The following is a 17,176-nucleotide window of genomic DNA, read 5'->3' on the forward strand; positions in this document are numbered from 1 at the left end:
GTCGATTTTGTGTCTTTCGATATTTTGTCAGTGATTCATCATTGACCAAAGCTCTAGTTTCCTACTGTTTGGTCTTGGCTGTCAGAGTCCGAGCCAATGATCTAATCTCCCTGCCTACACCTACCTTTGCCTCCTCCTCCAGCTGCCTCTTCAGGTCTTCCAGCTGCTGGGTGTAGGTCTGCTTGCCACGGGTCAGCTGTGAGACTAAGGCTTCCTTCTCATCTAAGCGCCGAGACAGTTCACCTGAAGAGACAACACAAGTCAGTTAACACCTTGGAAATCTTTTGCAGATTGTAGCCTGAACGTCAACTTTGGGCTTAAAACTGAAACGTCAGTTCAGTTTTCTCCCATGGGAAAGTAAGAAGTATCTCACAGTGTATATTCTATGCAGTTCCCCAGTTACATCCTAAAGGAAGGTGTTGCCAGGAGGTGAGGTGTGTCATATGGGTAGGTATTCTCTGCTGATCCCAGGCACTGTTTCCTGTGGAAAGCTGGGGATGGGGCAGGGACTGATGGTCTGAATACCAGGAGTGTATTCCATAGATATTCCATGAAAGCCCAGAGACCAGTGCCAATTAAAAAAAAGGGGACTCGGAAGGTAAGTCTTGAGGGTGTATGGTAAAGAGATTCTGCTTCCAGTTTCCATAACACAGATGTACTGGGGTTGGGGAGTGCCATATATGAATCTTTGTTGAATTCATAGGCCCTGAAAGGAGAGACCTGCAGTTTACAGGTGCCATAATGTAATAAAGGGTGGCCATATGTTTTCAAGCAGCTTCTACCTCTGCACACATGTATCTGTACCATTCTCAGTCTGCAGTTTAGCCCTCTGTGTGGTCAGGTCATTCACAGCCCTCTGTGTCTCCTCTGCCCTTACTCGGTGCTCATTCATCTGGTCCTCCAAGGTCCTGCTGACTTTCTCCAAGTTAGCCTAGAAGATAGATAGAAGGAACTTGAGTATGCGGAAATCAAGATGGTACCAGGAATGAAATATGAGATTAGGGAAGTCAAAGTGTGGCGAGGTTCTGCTCTTGAATAATGGGCCTAAAATGACAATATTATACTATTAATAATAATACTCGGACTTGTATTGCACAGCTAATCACAGGTGAGGGTCTTTAGGCACTTTTCCTAGGCACAGGGAGATTAAGTGATTTGCCCAGAATCACAAGATGTTGAGCCGACCTCGAGACTCAAACCTGGATCCTTAGCTGCAAAGTCAGCAGCTCTGGCCGTTACACCACACCCTTGCCTAGGCTCTCGTCTCAGATCATGAGCCACCTCTGGTCTACTCACACCTTGGCTTGAAGATAAGGATTGGCGCTACGGTCTGCTCAAGCCTTGATGTACCAATATGCCGGTCTAGTCTCTGCTCCAGTCTTTGCACACTGATAAGACTGACTCTAGCTTTTGATCTCCCATATGGAAGGCTGTAGTCCATGCTTTCTCAAGCCCCTAGGTAGGAATCTTACCTAGATCAGTATAAGGTTTTAATGGTGGCACGTGGTGGGGCCAGATCTGGACCACCAGATAAGGTGCACTCCCTGAGACAAGAAAGCACCCATGACAGAATAAAAGGAGTATCAGATACAGAAAACTCTACCCAAGCTTTTACCTGCACCGCTTAAAATGACGTCCTGATCCGCTAGGTACCACATGAAGCTACTCTACTGCTCATGCTACCCAAACAGATGGGGTTTTACTGTTAAAATGCATCTTTTCATTTATACGAGTTTCCTGCGCCAAAGCATTTGTCACATAAATTAAACATCTATGATATAAAATTATAAATATATGCTCTTGAGGCTGTAACTAAATGAAGATGAAAGGATTGAGAATCCTATCTATCCCCCTATCCTTGGCAGTATACTGGCACATACTTTTAAATATGCCTCATCCTTGGCTTATTCATTGGTTTATATTGTAGCCTCGGCTCTCTGATATGACTGCCTCTCATTTATGTTTGATCCTTGCTTCACTGAAATGCTCTTGTCCATACTTTGGCATTGGTCCACTTATATGTCTGGTTCTGGGACATTCTTTAGAACCAACCTTCTGACAGGACAGATTCTGATCTATATTTCAGGATTGCCTCTCGTAGGACAACAGTTATTCTATAATCTTACCTTTACTCATTGACAGTCTTGGGCCATCAGGAGGACATGATCTGGTCAATTGCTTGGCTTTGGTTCACTTGAAGGACAATACCTGCCTTTGGCTCAATGAATGCTGTACAGGCAAGAGCCCTTCCTACCTTGGCTTTCACAAGTTGCTCCATATTGGACGCCATGTCATCAAGCTCCAGCTTAAACTCGCTCTTCTCTTTCTCCGGCTTCTGCTTCACCCGTTGCAGGTTCTCGAACTGCTCGCTAAGCTCGGCCACGGAGTCTGCATGCTTCTTGCGGAGTGTGGCTGCTGTTGCCCCACTATGTAGTGTGGCCTCCTCCAGGTCCCGCCTCATCTTCAGGAACTCAGCTTCTCGCTTCTTATTCATCTCTATCTGTACAGAGGTCACACCGCCTGGCTCCTCCAGCTGCTCACTGATCTCTTCGAGCTCTCGCGACAAGTCAGCACGCAACTTCTCCACTTTGGCACGGGCAGCCCTCTCTGCCTCCAACTCCTCCTCCAGCTCCTCAATGCGTGCCTGGGTGGGAAAAATAGAGATAATTTGTACCAAGGCAGAGGATGCAGGCACATGACAGACCTCACTTCTGAGTGTTGATCTGCATATACTTGGGCATGGGATTCAACTACATGAGTCTTGCTTCCCACTGCCTCAAGGCCTTCATTCTCTAAACGGAAACCATTATCAGACCTCTCTCCACAGCCCTCCCACATCGCCCTAAATCCAATGCTTTGTGCTCTCAACATCAAAGCGGCTATACCCTCATTCCTCCTTCCCACACACGTCTTCTCCAAATCTACACTTCCACTCTCCTGTCGGACATCCTCACCAGGATAACATTGTTAATTTTGCACTCTCTGGGTTAAGTGATACAATGTGATAAGTACCCAGTCCCACAAATTGCTCCAAATCTCTCTCAGATCATACAGATATGAAGGCATGAGTGTTCGCATCACACAGAGAGCAGATCATATTTTATAGTTCACAGAGGTATAACCGAACAGGCATTCTATCGACAGTGAAAGATCTTGGATCTTTTAAACTGGTGCCTATCAACTTAGAATCACAGACCTGAGTAAAGTTAAGAACACTTTAAGTGAGAATCGCCTAATTCAGTTTTCCCCGGCACCCTAAAGAGATGTGAGACTAAAGCTTGAATTCAATGGAACTTATTTATGTCAGTCAACATCTTAGAAAGTAAGAGGTTTTTTGTTAATGCATACTTTTAGAGATCCAATAAATGTACACATGTGTACTTACTTGGATAGAGACAGAAAGGAGGGTCAGAGACTGTGTAGTTTATTGCACAACCTCTGCGATTTTCATGTTCTTGTTGACATTCCTTAATTGAACTTCATGAGACAGTGGGATTGACATTTAGAGACACTTTCCACCATTCATGGCACTACCATGCCCATGAGATGTAAATGCTCAACACAAGTTCTTTAGATATGGAAAGTCCGGTGCTTAATTTGAGCCGGTTTTCCTGTGCTCGGCACCAGCACTTAATTGACTACACCGGCACTTGTTACAGTCCACCACATTGAGGAGCTTTTTGATTAATTCCAAAATGAGCACAACAACATCTGTTTAATATTTTAATAAACATTAACATTGAGTAATATCTGTCACTCAGCCATTCTTATAGCTTGGGTGGCCTGTGATAGTCAAATTGTCACACTTGTAGGAATGTGATGGTTAGTAGTTGTGTAGGTCATATTATTGGCAGCGCTGGCAGGGGCAATGGCTGGTGCAACCTGCAGTGGCCACCGGACGAGGGCCCTGGCGCTTATGTTTTTTACAGATTAAGTACTGGGAAAGACTAAGCGGTAAATGGATCTGAAGAAGGGAATATCTCCAACTTTGTTATCATTACAGTAAGGACAGTGTGTTCATAACATGATAAAGTTGTTTTGAAAGTAACAAAGAAAGGTATTACCAGTATTCTCAACTAGGAAGAGTGGGTGGTGGTCAAACAAGGTAATAAGAAAGGGTTTAGTCTTGAAATTTCTACTTACTTCTTCCTTTCACAGTGTTCAGACACTTATTCTAGAACACACAGAAAGGGCAATGCATACATTCTGGGCCACATGCTTTCTTATTTCTCTAATTGGGGGAGAGCATTGGAATGTGACACTCACTTGTAGTTCCTTTAACTTCTTCTGCAACTGGGCCGCCAGGTTCTGTTCATCCTCAATCCTAGCGTTCAGCTGGTTGATTTCAAAATCTTTTCTGGGTTTGGAAAACACATCAACAGTTAATAATGCAGTCCTTATTAGTTGCTTGGTCCACCCCTACCCCCTCTTTAGCTTTACCACATCAGCTACCTACACACCTAAGACCATCCACAGGCATGTAAGGCTAAAGAGACTACCCTTGGCTTGCCAACCAGTGTATGAATTTGGCACATGCTGTCTGACCATGAGAATTTATATTTTGAGTTTCTCTTTAAATCTTTGTGTCCCCATTATTAAGACATGGGACTATCTTTGAGGAGCCAGACTGATACCTTGGGCAATCTAGTCAATTCTCGGTAGACTCTGAATAGTCAGTACAATTAGGGCAGAACAGCTCAACTAGTCCACAATAGATTTCCTCTATTTACTCTCATATTCTTTGAGTGTTGAGTGTGAGTATGAAGCGCACAGAGAGCAGCCATCCCAAGGAGAAGAAAGTACATCATCTTGATTTGTTCTTGTGACAGTACAGAAAGGGTACAACAGAAAGGGTACATTTGCTAGGCAACCTGAGAAGATCGGGAATTTCTGTGAGTACCCCTCCTGTATCCAATCTTAGAGGACATTCCTAATAGGCAGTCCAAAATGGGTTCTTACTTCTTTAGCCTCTCTTCTAGTTGCTGCTTGTCATTCTCCAAATCCATGAGACTCTCCTGGGACAGCTTCAAGTCTCCCTCCAGCTTCCGCTTGGCGCGTTCCAGGTCCATGCGGACCTTCTTCTCCTGCTCCAGGGATCCTTCCAGCTATGGGAATCGCAAGCACATTGTAGCTGAACCACTGGTGGCCTATTAATCATTCCTGCTGCAGTAAGAGGGCCCTCAGCCACACTGCATGGCCTATTCTAGAATGTGAGAGATCATTCCATTCAATCCTCGTTCTAGAGATGCAGCTAAGCAAGATACGTCAAAGAACCCCATCAGCTGCCATGGTACAACAGCCTAGTCAAACTGTAAGACAATTAAACGCCCTTTCCCACCAGGGATCCGTCCAATTAAGAAACTTCAACTTCTCTTTGCTAACCCTCAACACTACAGTTTTATTTTGGTAGGAAAATTACTCTAACAAAAATTGCAAAATTCACAAAAATGTGCATGATGTAATCTTGCATCATTATTTTCTGCTTGGAGCAGAAAGTGCTTCTCCAGGAGATATTTTCTGCTCCAACCTATGGGCTGTTGGTATCACGTGTAGCTTTTTTTATTTTTTACACAATGTATGTCCAATTCACAGGAGATGCTAACAAGACTCATTTCATACCATTCGCATAATATCACGTAATTGTTGAAAAATTTCATGAAAAAGAATTGTGCGGTTTTACATACCCTGTACAGGTCCTCTTAACTATAGGACATCCTAATGTACCCTAATGTAACATAACCATTTTCAAAGAAATTTTCTGACTGATCCATCTCGCCTACAGTGAATATTTCATGGGTTTTGATATTTAATTAAACCCATGAAACATTCCCAGTGGGGAGGAATACTGGAGTAACAACAAAACCAACCCAAACATATATATCTGCCTCTGATTCTGAACCTATTGCTCTCGCTGCAGCATTCCCGTATCCATTCGCGGTAATTAAAGGAATCTGGAGAAAATGGTGGGTAGGGAATAAGATATTGAGGCATAAAACAGAAAAGAATACATTTCTCAAAGCCATCTACCGATAACAACTAAAGAAGATACGCTGTCTATGCCATTTCCTTGGCCCACCCCGCCATTACTCCTATTACTTCGTCTTACCCAGATATCAGGTATTTAATCTGCATGCATCCCACACGTTTTAAATGTGTTTTTATAATTTGTAAAAGAATGCCTAAAAGGCTGAATGGCAAGAACATTTTTTAAAAATTGCCTACATTTATTTTCACAGAACCTTTCCACCAACGTCCCTTCAAAGTAAGACAGAGTCCAATCTCAAGTGGCACTCAAAGATCCACGTTTGAACAATCCCAACACAGATAAGCAGTCATCCACAGATAATATTTTACAAGGCCTATACGTAAATCATCCACTTGCTGCTCCAGCTTTGCTTTGGCTTTGCTGAGGGTGTTGACCTTGTCCTCCTCAGCCTGGAGGTCATCCAGGGTCTGCTGATGAGCCTCCTGCAGGGCCTTCTTCTCTTTGGTAAGTTTGGCGATGATCTCGTCCAGTCCAGCCATCTCCTCTGTCAGGTTCTCAACCTGGATGTGGAATAATAAGGGTAGTCCATTTGTAATAACACTTTCAGTCAATATCACCTAATTTCTGATGGATACATCTGCCAGTGGATTCCTCACCTTGTGAATATCCCTTGCGCCAGCAACATTCGGAAACTTTTGTAGCAGTCCACGCCGATGAGGTCGAAGACGATGTCACAGAGACACGGCTCCGCTCGCGACTCCGCTGACGTCACCGGCTCCATAAGAAGACCTCGTCGGCGTGATGACGTCAGTTCCCTTTTTTCCGCGCCGTCGAAGCCAACGGATTTCGGGAATCGCTGTTGTTAGCGTCGTGATACTTGGTATCGTTTCAGTGTTGTTCCAGTTTTCTTTGAAAATGTCAACGAAGAAGTCTGGGTTTAAGCCTTGCCGGGAGTGTGGCAAGCATATGTCCATCACTGACCCGCACGAAGACTGCGTGTGGTGCTTGTCCTCAGACCACGATGTGGATGGCTGTACCAGCTGCCGGAAGATGAGTTCTAAGGAGCTGAAGGAACGGGAGGCGAAACTCTTTATTGCCAAAATGAAGAAGAGAGGAAGAAGGAGATCGAGGTCCCGGTCGAAGTCGAGGTCGGTGTCGAAGTCGACTTCGGGACATACTTCGAGAGCTAAAAAGCACAAGAAGAAAAGAAGGCACTCCTCTCGACACCATTCTGATAAGGGCACGGCGCCGAAGTCACCTGTTCGGCGTCGAAGGAACACTGTCTCTCCTTCTCCTGTGCCGGATTCTCCTGCTGGTCCTTCATCTCCAGTAGTCTCCTTGTCTCCGGCTTCGCCAGTTCCAGCCCAGACTCCGACGCCGGTTCCGTCTCCGGCTCCGGTTCCATCTCCGGCTCCGGAAGAGCTTCAAGCCCCGGGTGAGCCTGCGACGCCGTTGGATCCACCGTCGGCGCCGATTGGCCCGAGTCCGGTGGGGCCTGACCAGTATCCTGCCTTTCCTGGGCCAGGTCAGGACCCCTCGCATTACTTGAATGCAATGTATGGGGTGTTCACTCATGCCATGTACGCCCCTGGTGCACCTGCGGGTCCGATGGGTCCGATGGCCTTTAATTTAGGGGTGCCGCAGGTGTATCCTCAGGCCCCTTTCTTCCCATTTTACCCAGCGACGCCGTCTTGGAATCCTCCGGCTCCGAGAACGTCGACGCCGCTTCCATCCTCGCCGGCTCCGGCTCGACCTCGGTCGACGCCGATGGCTCCACCGGATCCACGTTCGGCGCCGGCGGAGTCGATATCGGCGCCACCGACGCCGGTGGTTCGGATTCGCTCCAGGAGGGAAGCTCAGAGGATGGTTGAAGAGCGGAGATATCTTCAGGAGGAGGCGGAAGATGGTGAATTGGTGGAGTCTGATGAGGTCTTTGATGAGCTCAAGGACGCAAGTGGACTAGACCTTTCTCCTGAATGGGAGATTACTCCTCCTCCTGGTGAGCCGTCTAAGGAAGTTGCACCCTATCATGCTGTGATAAGGAGAGCTGCGGAGTTGCTTGATCTCCATCTTCCCTCATCGGAGTTCAAGTCGAACATTTTGACGGAGGTGCTGCATTCTCCAACGGCAGTGTCGGAGCCTTTGCTTCCGTTTAATGAGGCCACTGTGGAGCCAGTGCTAGAAGTGTGGCGCAAGCCTTTTTCAGCTCCTGCGGTTTCTAAAACGATCGCTAGAAGGTACAGAGTGGCCCCGGGAGATCCTGAGTTTTTGTCATCCCATCCGTCACCGGAGAGCTTGGTGATTCAAGCAGCTTGCTCTGGAAAATCTAAGGGGGCTTTTCCACAGGTCCCTGGGGATAGAGAAGCAAAGAGGATGGACCAGTCGGCGAAGAAAGTGTTTTCATCTGCCAGCATGGCGTTGAAGTCGACAAATGCAACATGTCTTTTGGGGCGATATGTTCATGCGCTGATGGACTCAGCTAAAAAGTTGGTTCCAAAATTGCCGGAGGAAGAGAGATCTGGATTTAATGAAATCCTGGATGACGCCCAGGCGGCTGCGCGGCAAGTGATTCAGAGTGGCCTGGACACTGCTGATTCTGTGGCAAGAGTCATGGGGTCGGCTGTTGCGACTAGGAGGAGTGCTTGGTTGAGAACGTCTGAGTTCTCCCAGGATGTTCAGTCAACCCTTTTGGATCTGCCGTTTGATGGGTCTGGCCTTTTTGGAAAGAAGGCAGATGCTGCTCTGGAGAGGTTCAAAGAGAGCAAGGCGACTGCTAAATCTTTGGGACTCCAGTCTCAGTCGAGAGGGTCTTTTAGGAGGTTCAGAGGTTTTGGGAGAACATCTTTTCGAACCTATAGGCAGACTCAGCAGCAACAGCAGCAGCAGCAGCAAAGTTCCTCGTCGAGAGGTTACAAAGGAAGAATCGGGGGTCGCACACGTGGCCGTCAGCTCTCCTCCTCCTCTTCCTCTTCCTCAGCCCCTCCCACCACCGCAAAACAGCCCTAGATCCGACATTCCGGATCATGCTGGTCCTGTGGGGGGCCGGCTTACCCATTTTCTGCAAGATTGGGAATCTGTAACTACAGATCTCTGGGTTCTAGGTCTTGTAGAAAATGGGTACGCCCTTCCCTTTCGGGAATTCCCTCCAAATTACCCTCCTTGCCAAGGGGTTTGCTCGGAGGACCACCGTCTTCTCCTGCAGTCCTGAAGTTGTTTCAGAAAGGTGCGATAGAGGTGGTTCCAGAGCAGGAAAGGGGTCAGGGATGCTACTCCCGGTATTTTCTGATTCCGAAAAAGGACGGCAGGTTGCGTCCAATCCTGGACCTCAGAATCTTGAATTTTTACCTGAGGCAGGAGAAGTTCAAGATGCTCACCCTTGCTCAGGTTCTTCAAGCGCTGAATCAGGAGGACTGGATGGTGTCGCTCGACTTGCAGGATGCGTATTTTCACATCCCCATTCTGAAGTCGCACAGGAAGTATCTCCGGTTCACGGTAGGGTCGCAACATTATCAGTTTGCGGTCCTTCCGTTTGGTCTTACTTCGGCACCTCGAGTCTTCACGAAGGTGATGGCAGTGGTAGCAGCCCATCTCAGAAGGTCGGGGATTTCGGTTTTCCCGTATTTGGACGACTGGCTGATCAAGGCGGAGTCGTCGGAGAAGGTGCTGGGTCATCTGCGGGATACAACTCGGCTGTTGTACAGATTGGGTTTTTCGATCAATGTGCCCAAATCTCACCTGGTGCCCTCTCAGCGCAACCTGTTCATAGGTGCGGTACTGGACACTACTGTGTGTCGAGCATTCCCTCCTCCTCAAAGGATTCTCGACATACAGGAAATGATTCCTTTATTTTACAACGGAGCGGTTGTTCCAGTTCTGAAGGTCCTTCGCCTGCTCGGTCTGTTTGCTTCCTGCATTCTGTTGGTCAACCATGCACGCTGGCACATGAGGTCGCTCCAGTGGTGCCTCCGCAAGCAGTGGTATCAGCACAAGGGAGATCTCAGGGAGTCTGTGAGGATCTCCAGAGAAGCTGCAGCGGATCTGTCTTGGTGGGGCGTGGAGGGCAATCTGTCTCAAGGAAAGCCCTTTCATCTACCTCCATCGGTAGCCACGGTGATTACGGATGCATCCACTTTAGGGTGGGGTGCTCATCTGGGGGATCTGGAGATCAAGGGTCTTTGGTCTCCAGAGGAAAGGTTGCTTCACATCAACCTTCTGGAATTGCGGGCGATACGCTTGGCGCTCAAGGCCTTCCTCCCTTCCCTTCGCGGTCAGTCTGTTCAAGTCCTGACGGACAACACTACCGTGATGTGGTATATAAACAAACAGGGAGGAGTGGGGTCGCGTTGTCTCTGCAGAGAGGCCCTGCGTCTCTGGTCCTGGGCTCAGGACCATCAGATTTGTCTGATGGCAAATAATCTGGCCGGGGTGCTGAACGTGCGCGCGGACAGTCTCATTCGACAGTTCTCCGCCGACCACGAGTGGAGGCTTCATCCGGAGGTGGTTCGTCACGTCTTCCGGATGTGGGGAACTCCTCGGGTGGACCTGTTCGCCACTCACGAGAATGCTCACTGACCGTCATTCTGCAGTCTCCAGTATCCGATGCAGGGAGCGTTAGGGGACGCGTTTCAGTTGAGTTGGGACTCTCGACTCCTTTACGCGTTTCCTCCCATACCCTTGATTCCTCGGGTTCTGAGGAAATTTCGCCAAGACCGGGCCCAAGTAATATTGATCGCCCCGGATTGGCCAAGAAGGGTGTGGTACACAGATCTTCTCCACCTCTCCTCGTGCGCTGCGCTCCGTCTCCCTCTGAGGGCAGACCTCCTCTCGCAGTCAGAGGGGCAGGTTCTACACCCCCACCTCCAGAGCTTACACCTTCATGCCTGGAGATTGAACGGGGCAACCTGAGTTCTTTCTCTCTCCCGACGGAGGTGGTGGATGTTATTTTATCGGCCAGGCGACACTCCACCAAGTCTATTTATTCTTATAGATGGTCTAAATTTGTTCTCTGGTGTGGAGAGAGGTCCATTGATCCCTTGAAGGCTCGTCTTTCTAATATTTTACAGTTTGCCCTTTCTCTTGCCCAGCAAGGCTTTGCTGTGGCTACTGTGAAAGGATATTTATCGGCTCTGTCGGCTTTCCTTTGTTTGCCGGATCAGCCGTCATTGTTCAAGTCGCCTATTGTTCTTCGTTTTATAAAGGGTCTTACAAACAAGTTTCCTCCTTCTCCCTTTATTGTGCCTCAATGGGACTTAAACCTTGTATTAACCTATCTTATGGGTTCTCCCTTTGAGCCCTTACACAAGTGTCCCTTGAGGCTGTTGTCCTTTAAGACGGTATTCCTCGTTGCAATCACCTCGGCAAGGAGGGTAAGTGAGCTTCAAGCTCTAAGTTCGAAACCCCCATTCTTGACCATTCATGCTGAACGAATGGTACTCAGGACCAGGGCTGCGTTTTTGCCTAAGGTGGTTAACTCCCTTCCATCTGGGGCAGTCCATTACCCTTCCTTCCTTTTATCCTCCCCCTCACCCTTCCAAGGAGGAGGAGAGACTTCACCGCTTGGACCCTAAGAGGGCGGTGAGCTTTTACTTGGACAGGTCTAAAGACTACAGGATTGATGACCAGCTCTTTGTGGGATTTGCTGGTTGCAGGAAGGGTCGTGCGGTGCACAAGCGCACCCTTTCCAGATGGATTGTGCTATGCATCAAGATCTGCTACTCCCTAGCTGGTAAGGAGCCTCCGGAGGGTTTGAGGGCTCATTCTACCAGGGCAAAGTCTTCCACCTCTGCTTTGTCTAGGGGTGTTCCTGTGGAGGACATTTGTAGGGCGGCAACTTGGGCCTCCCTCCACACCTTCGCAAAACATTATTGCTTGGACACCGAGGTGAGGAGGGACGGACATTTTGCTCGTTCCGTTCTTCAGGATTTTCTGGTATAGGGGGATGGACACCCTCCTCCGGGAGTGGGGACTGCTGTGGAATCTATTCACAAGGTGAGGAATCCACTGGCAGATGTATCCATCAGAAGAACAAGTTACTTACCTTCGGTAACGCTTTTTCTGGTCGATACAGTATCTGCCTGTGGATTCCTCACTGACCCACCCGCCTCCCCATTGTCCATCCTTCTATACCTGAGGTTCTGTTAATGATGTTTTAGTCTGCTATTCTGATGATGGTATTTCTAAAATGTTTTTTACGGTCAAAGGCATTGTGTCTTTCTTTGGCCTTTCTATTCATTCTCCACACTGTGTGTTGATTTGCATATTGTGTACTGTGTATACTGTGTATATATTGCTGTCAGTCCGTCCGTGTGCCTCGAAGGCATGGAAAAAAGGGGCGGAACTGACGTCATCACGCCGACGAGGTCTTCTTATGGAGCCGGTGACGTCAGCGGAGTCGCGAGCGGAGCCGTGTCTCTGTGACGTCGTCTTCGACCTCATCGGCGTGGACTGCTACAAAAGTTTCCGAATGTTGCTGGCGCAATGGATATTCACAAGGTGAGGAATCCACAGGCAGATACTGTATCCACCAGAAAAAGCGTTACCGAAGGTAAGTAACTTGTTCTTCATGGACATTTGGGAGCTCCAGTTGTTCTAAAGGCAATGAAAGAAAGTGGTTGTCTAACAAAGAGCAGGACAATGTTAAAGGCAGATAGGGTCAAATGAAATGAGGTAGAAAGAAAGCAGCGAGGAGTGAACCACAGTCACCCCAAACACTGATGACCTCATCTTACTCATAATATGTGGCAGAAGATTGGGTGAAAGGTGACAGGACTATAGAATCCATCACCTTATCCATAGAGAGAGAAAGAGGATGGTTAAGGGCACGCCTAGCAGCCTCACCTTCTTCTCTGTTGCATGTTTCTCCTTCTCCACCTTGGCCAAGGTGAGCTCCAGGTCGTCAATATCTTTTTTGAGCTCTGAACACTCATCCTCGAGTTTCCTCTTCTTGGCTGTCAGCTCAGCGTTCATCTCCTCCTCGTCCTCTAGGCGCTCCATCTGCTCCTTCACCTTGGCCTCCAGCTGTATCTTGTTCTTGATGAGTTGATCACATCGTTCTTCTGTATCAGCCAGATTGTCTTGCTCCTGCAGTGGGACAGAGAATGTGATTGCGGCGCCACAAACCACTTCAGGACTTCACAGGGCAGTGGTTCTCGATGAGAAACCTCTGTAATAGTTGACCTAATATTAAGTACTGAAGCCAGAATTAACACTCAAACCTCTGGGATGAAGGTCATCAACTCTCTTGACATGGACTTGGGACACATGCATTTAATGCCTTTACTGCGTGAGTCAAGAAATCAACTTGGATGATGCACAGGTGTTTAAGAAGTTAAAGAAAAGCTACACTTGGACTAGGTTGTCACTGTCAGTTTGAGGTTTCCAACGGGACGGGGGTCATCTAATTCTACGTCTTGTGATATGAGAGGTGATTCATTGCATGAGCTTTGAAGGTGAGCTCTTTCTACTGAGGCTTGAGAAGTGAACATGTAAAGACATGTAAATCTCCTCTGGAGGCTTTGTGAAGCAAGTTAGTAGGTGCAGCTGGAAGACATGCACATCTACCCATAATGGCCTGAGGGGAGTGAAAAGAGGTAACTGGGAGTCATGTAGCTTTGTCGTGGAAGTTTTAGAGATAAGAATATACCTCTAATTGTAAGACATGAAACTGTGCCACTTGGCCAGACTGGGGAGATGATCCTCCCTATGGTCTGTGAGGACCTTCACTTGGCTCTCACTAGTAGTCTCTGAGCTTTTACTCAGCACCATAACTCTGACCTCCACCTCCAAGGAAATGTGCAGAGAAGACTCACAGCTTGAACTTGTAGCTGCAGGTCATTCTTCTCCTGGAGCAGGGACACCATCTTCTCTTCCAGCTCCTTGCGCCGAGCCTCTGACTTTTCCAGAGCCTCCTTGAGCTTCTGGAACTCCTCCTTCATGGTCTGCATCTCTTTCTCGGTCTCGGTGCTCTTCAGCAGTGGCTTGATCTTGAAGTAGAGCTTCATCCAGGGCCAGTTCTTCACTGACATGAAAGCTCGAATGTTCCACTGGATGACCAGTAGGGCACCCCTGAGGCATTAGAAGGGCAGAAGATGGAGAGTGGGGAGAAGAAGAAACATAATAGCATGAAGAATTCATAGAAAGGAGAAGAAGAATGGACTGTGTCACACATGAGACACAGAGACTGGCATTATACCTGCGCTCCACGATCTTCTTGAATTCCATCCTAGACAGCACTCCGCGGGACTGTGCGTGGATTCGGGTGATGATGCGAGACAGGCGTTCATCTCTCCTCTCTTCCAGCTGACCCAAGAGACCAGCCTTGAAAAAGACCTGGGGGTGAAGAAGAACATCAGGAGATGCCTCAAGGTTTACATGGGATAGTGGAATGCTCAGGGCAAAACAGCCAGCACTGTCAGCACCACAGCATCCACCATCTTGTGTTGTTCAAGAGATAGGGTGAACCTAGGGTGCAGTAAGACATCTTACCTTAGTGTGCCCAAACTTGTACTGGCTGTTGTCGATATCAAGGGATCCCAAGAGCTTTTCTGACCCTTTCCGGCTGTCGATAAACTGGCCTTGGGGAATAGCGGCTGGGTTCAGGATTCGGTATCTGGAAGGTAGACAGAACCCGGGTCAATCACCTATCCATAAACCCTTCGACTATAATAAAGACCTAAAAACTCAAATTGTAGCCAAGCTACATTATACTCTTCTCTCTCCTTACAGGTGGGTAGAGATCGGCTACCCTTGTAGCCTGTTCCTCTGGCTCTCTTACCCCCTCCCAACCTGCCTGTTGACACTCCACACCTACTGCCTTTAAGGAAATACAGAAAACTGAGCACTTATGTTTGAGAAATGCAAACCCATTTACAAGCACAGCAAAAATAATTCTGGAAATGCACTCATATAATCATAAACAAATCGAAAGACTCATACCTATACAAACGCGGAGGAGATTTTCAGGGATATCCCACAGGTAAATACAGAAAAAGGCTTTTGGGGAGGGATTTTTAGGGTATGTATACTTACTACACCAACGTTTCCTGGAGCTGCCATGAATATACATAGAGGGTTTTAGAAAAGAATGTACAAGAGCTGAGACGAGTTCTCCGATCTAAAACCTATATGCACATGTTTCAGGGGCAGGCAGAGACATGCAAACACACACAAAAGACAAAAGAGAGCTCACTGCAACAGACCAGTACTTGCAGTCTCTGGAAAGGATGGCAAACAGTGGTTCTCCTGAATAAGGTCGCTTCCATGGACTCTGGTGCCACCGTGCTTGCAGGACACTGAAGATCTTTTATTCCGTGGCACAGACGAGCTCACTAAGCCCAAGGGAATTGAGATCCGGGCCGTCAACCTATATTCCCCACACCGGACCGCTCCTGCTCCTCTGAGGAGGCCTACAATTTAATGTTGTAGGTTCTGTTTCCAAACAAGACATGTGAGGCTGTCTTTGTGCCCTTAACGGATTCTAAATCTGGGAGTGAGACCACTCAGGAGGCTAACATCCCACCCGATTAGTAGTAATGATTATTAAAGCAGCCACACTACAGCCTGGCACCATGACACCTTGGGCGCCCTCAACAGCACATCCCTTCTTTGCCACACTTGTGAAGACCCCTGCAGAAGTATTTCCTGTGGTGACCCAAGAGACTATAGAGATGCCAGCAGGGCAGAGGCTCTGCTAACTATTCAGTCTCCCTCCATCCTTGCTGTCTGCTGCCATCCTTCCCACACAGCTCAAACCTGGCCAAGACAAACCCCTTTCCTGCGCTCAAAGGAAGGGAGTAACAGTAGGGGCAAGCAGTGTGGTGGTGGCAATCACTCTTGCCTTGGGCCAGCATTTAACACCGGGGGAAGCCGTGTCACACGCCCACGCCGGTACAAAGACGAGAGGTCCCATGTCTAACTATGCCAGGGAATGGATGCATGCCTTTGATTAGGCGAAAAGTAGCTCCTTTTTGCTGAAGGTCTGGGTGGTTGTCACAAGCTCTCCCCTCCAAGACACACCGGAAGCTATGGAAGAGCGCTCACCTCTGGAGGAAGTCCCCGTAGAGGATCCGGTTGGGAAATCCCTTCCGGCAGATCCTGATGCCCTCCAGGACCCCGTTACAGCGGAGCTGGTGCATGACCAAGCGGTTATCCATCACACCTGCATGGGACAGACACAAGAAGTACTGAAGAGAAAGAAATGAGGGATCATGCCGCTCACTTCAGGGAAAGAAGGCTGCCTCATTTGGACAGGAGAGGAGACATCTAGACGGGATCCCTGAAGAGGTCGATCCCTGTCGGGTGGCTCCTAGCAGTGGTGGTATTATAGGGATAAGGGGGTGTCCTGGGATGCGCGCGCGTGTGTGTGTGTGTGTGTTACACTTGTGTAAGCTGGTACGGTATATATGTGTGTGTAGCTATAGAAATACCCCAGCCCTAAAGACCAGAAACGTAATTGCACCAGGGCACAAGTCGGGGGTACACGCGGGTGGACGGAGTCCATCCACTATATTCACAGGGTGGACGCCGTCCACCCTGCCAAGAAATTGAGACCCACTGAAAAATATGCTGAATTTGTCCCGGTGTAATTTGCAAACATAAGTTGTAATTTGCAAACACCGTGACACATTCAGCAGCGCCTGCACCTTGTTGTCTGCTTTCGATCATCGCAACCACAAGGTGCTGGCAAGGAGGTGGCTCTTTTATTTCTGACTCCTGTAAGGCCCATAACAAAGTCCGAATTTGAGAGGTCATCAGGTCTCCTTTTGTTGGAGTCTCCTGGCTGGCAGCAGTCAGGAGCATCACACCTAGAAGCAAATGCAGTGGAGGGGAAACAAAGGCTCACACCTTGTTAGCACTTCACACATACTTAAAAGAGGCAGCTGTTCACTTTGTTCAGTCCCTGTTTAGGAGATATGTATGCACTGTAAAAATGTCAGATGTGTTGGTCTTTGCCAGTATTTACACAAAATAAATAGCATTTACATAGTGCTTACTACCCCTGAGGAGGTGTTGGAAAAATTTAAATATCACAATTTTTTCTTGGAAAGCACTATGGGTAGAGGAAGTTTACACTGACAAAAAGCAATATTGTTTAATGTGTAGCTTACAAAAGTGTGACTCTTCTCCCTAAATAAGGGGGGTTTCCCTGTATACTCGAAATGTTCTTTAATGTACTCATGATAGACATGTTAA

At 48.0% G+C, this 17,176-nt stretch overlaps 1 protein-coding gene across 1 annotated transcript in view; it reads right to left on the reverse strand.

Moving 5' to 3' along the window:
* Window positions 1-17,176, reverse strand: part of LOC146870723 (myosin-7-like) — a gene marked incomplete at its 5' end in the record, with an annotated part of 160,975 nt that overhangs the window by 64,747 nt on the left and 79,052 nt on the right. Inside the window, 11 exons of the mRNA XM_085644017.1 lie at window positions 125-243; window positions 805-931; window positions 2,255-2,644; window positions 4,267-4,357; window positions 4,960-5,105; window positions 6,355-6,546; window positions 12,824-13,066; window positions 13,795-14,050; window positions 14,178-14,314; window positions 14,471-14,594; window positions 16,025-16,142. Of these exons, the coding sequence (XP_085500143.1) occupies window positions 125-243; window positions 805-931; window positions 2,255-2,644; window positions 4,267-4,357; window positions 4,960-5,105; window positions 6,355-6,546; window positions 12,824-13,066; window positions 13,795-14,050; window positions 14,178-14,314; window positions 14,471-14,594; window positions 16,025-16,142 (1,943 nt within the window). The remainder of the gene's footprint in view (window positions 1-124; window positions 244-804; window positions 932-2,254; window positions 2,645-4,266; window positions 4,358-4,959; window positions 5,106-6,354; window positions 6,547-12,823; window positions 13,067-13,794; window positions 14,051-14,177; window positions 14,315-14,470; window positions 14,595-16,024; window positions 16,143-17,176) is intronic.

The sequence above is a fragment of the Triturus cristatus genome, chromosome 1_1, assembly GCF_964204655.1.
Source record: "Triturus cristatus chromosome 1_1, aTriCri1.1, whole genome shotgun sequence".
NCBI classification, from domain to species: Eukaryota; Metazoa; Chordata; class Amphibia; order Caudata; family Salamandridae; genus Triturus; species Triturus cristatus.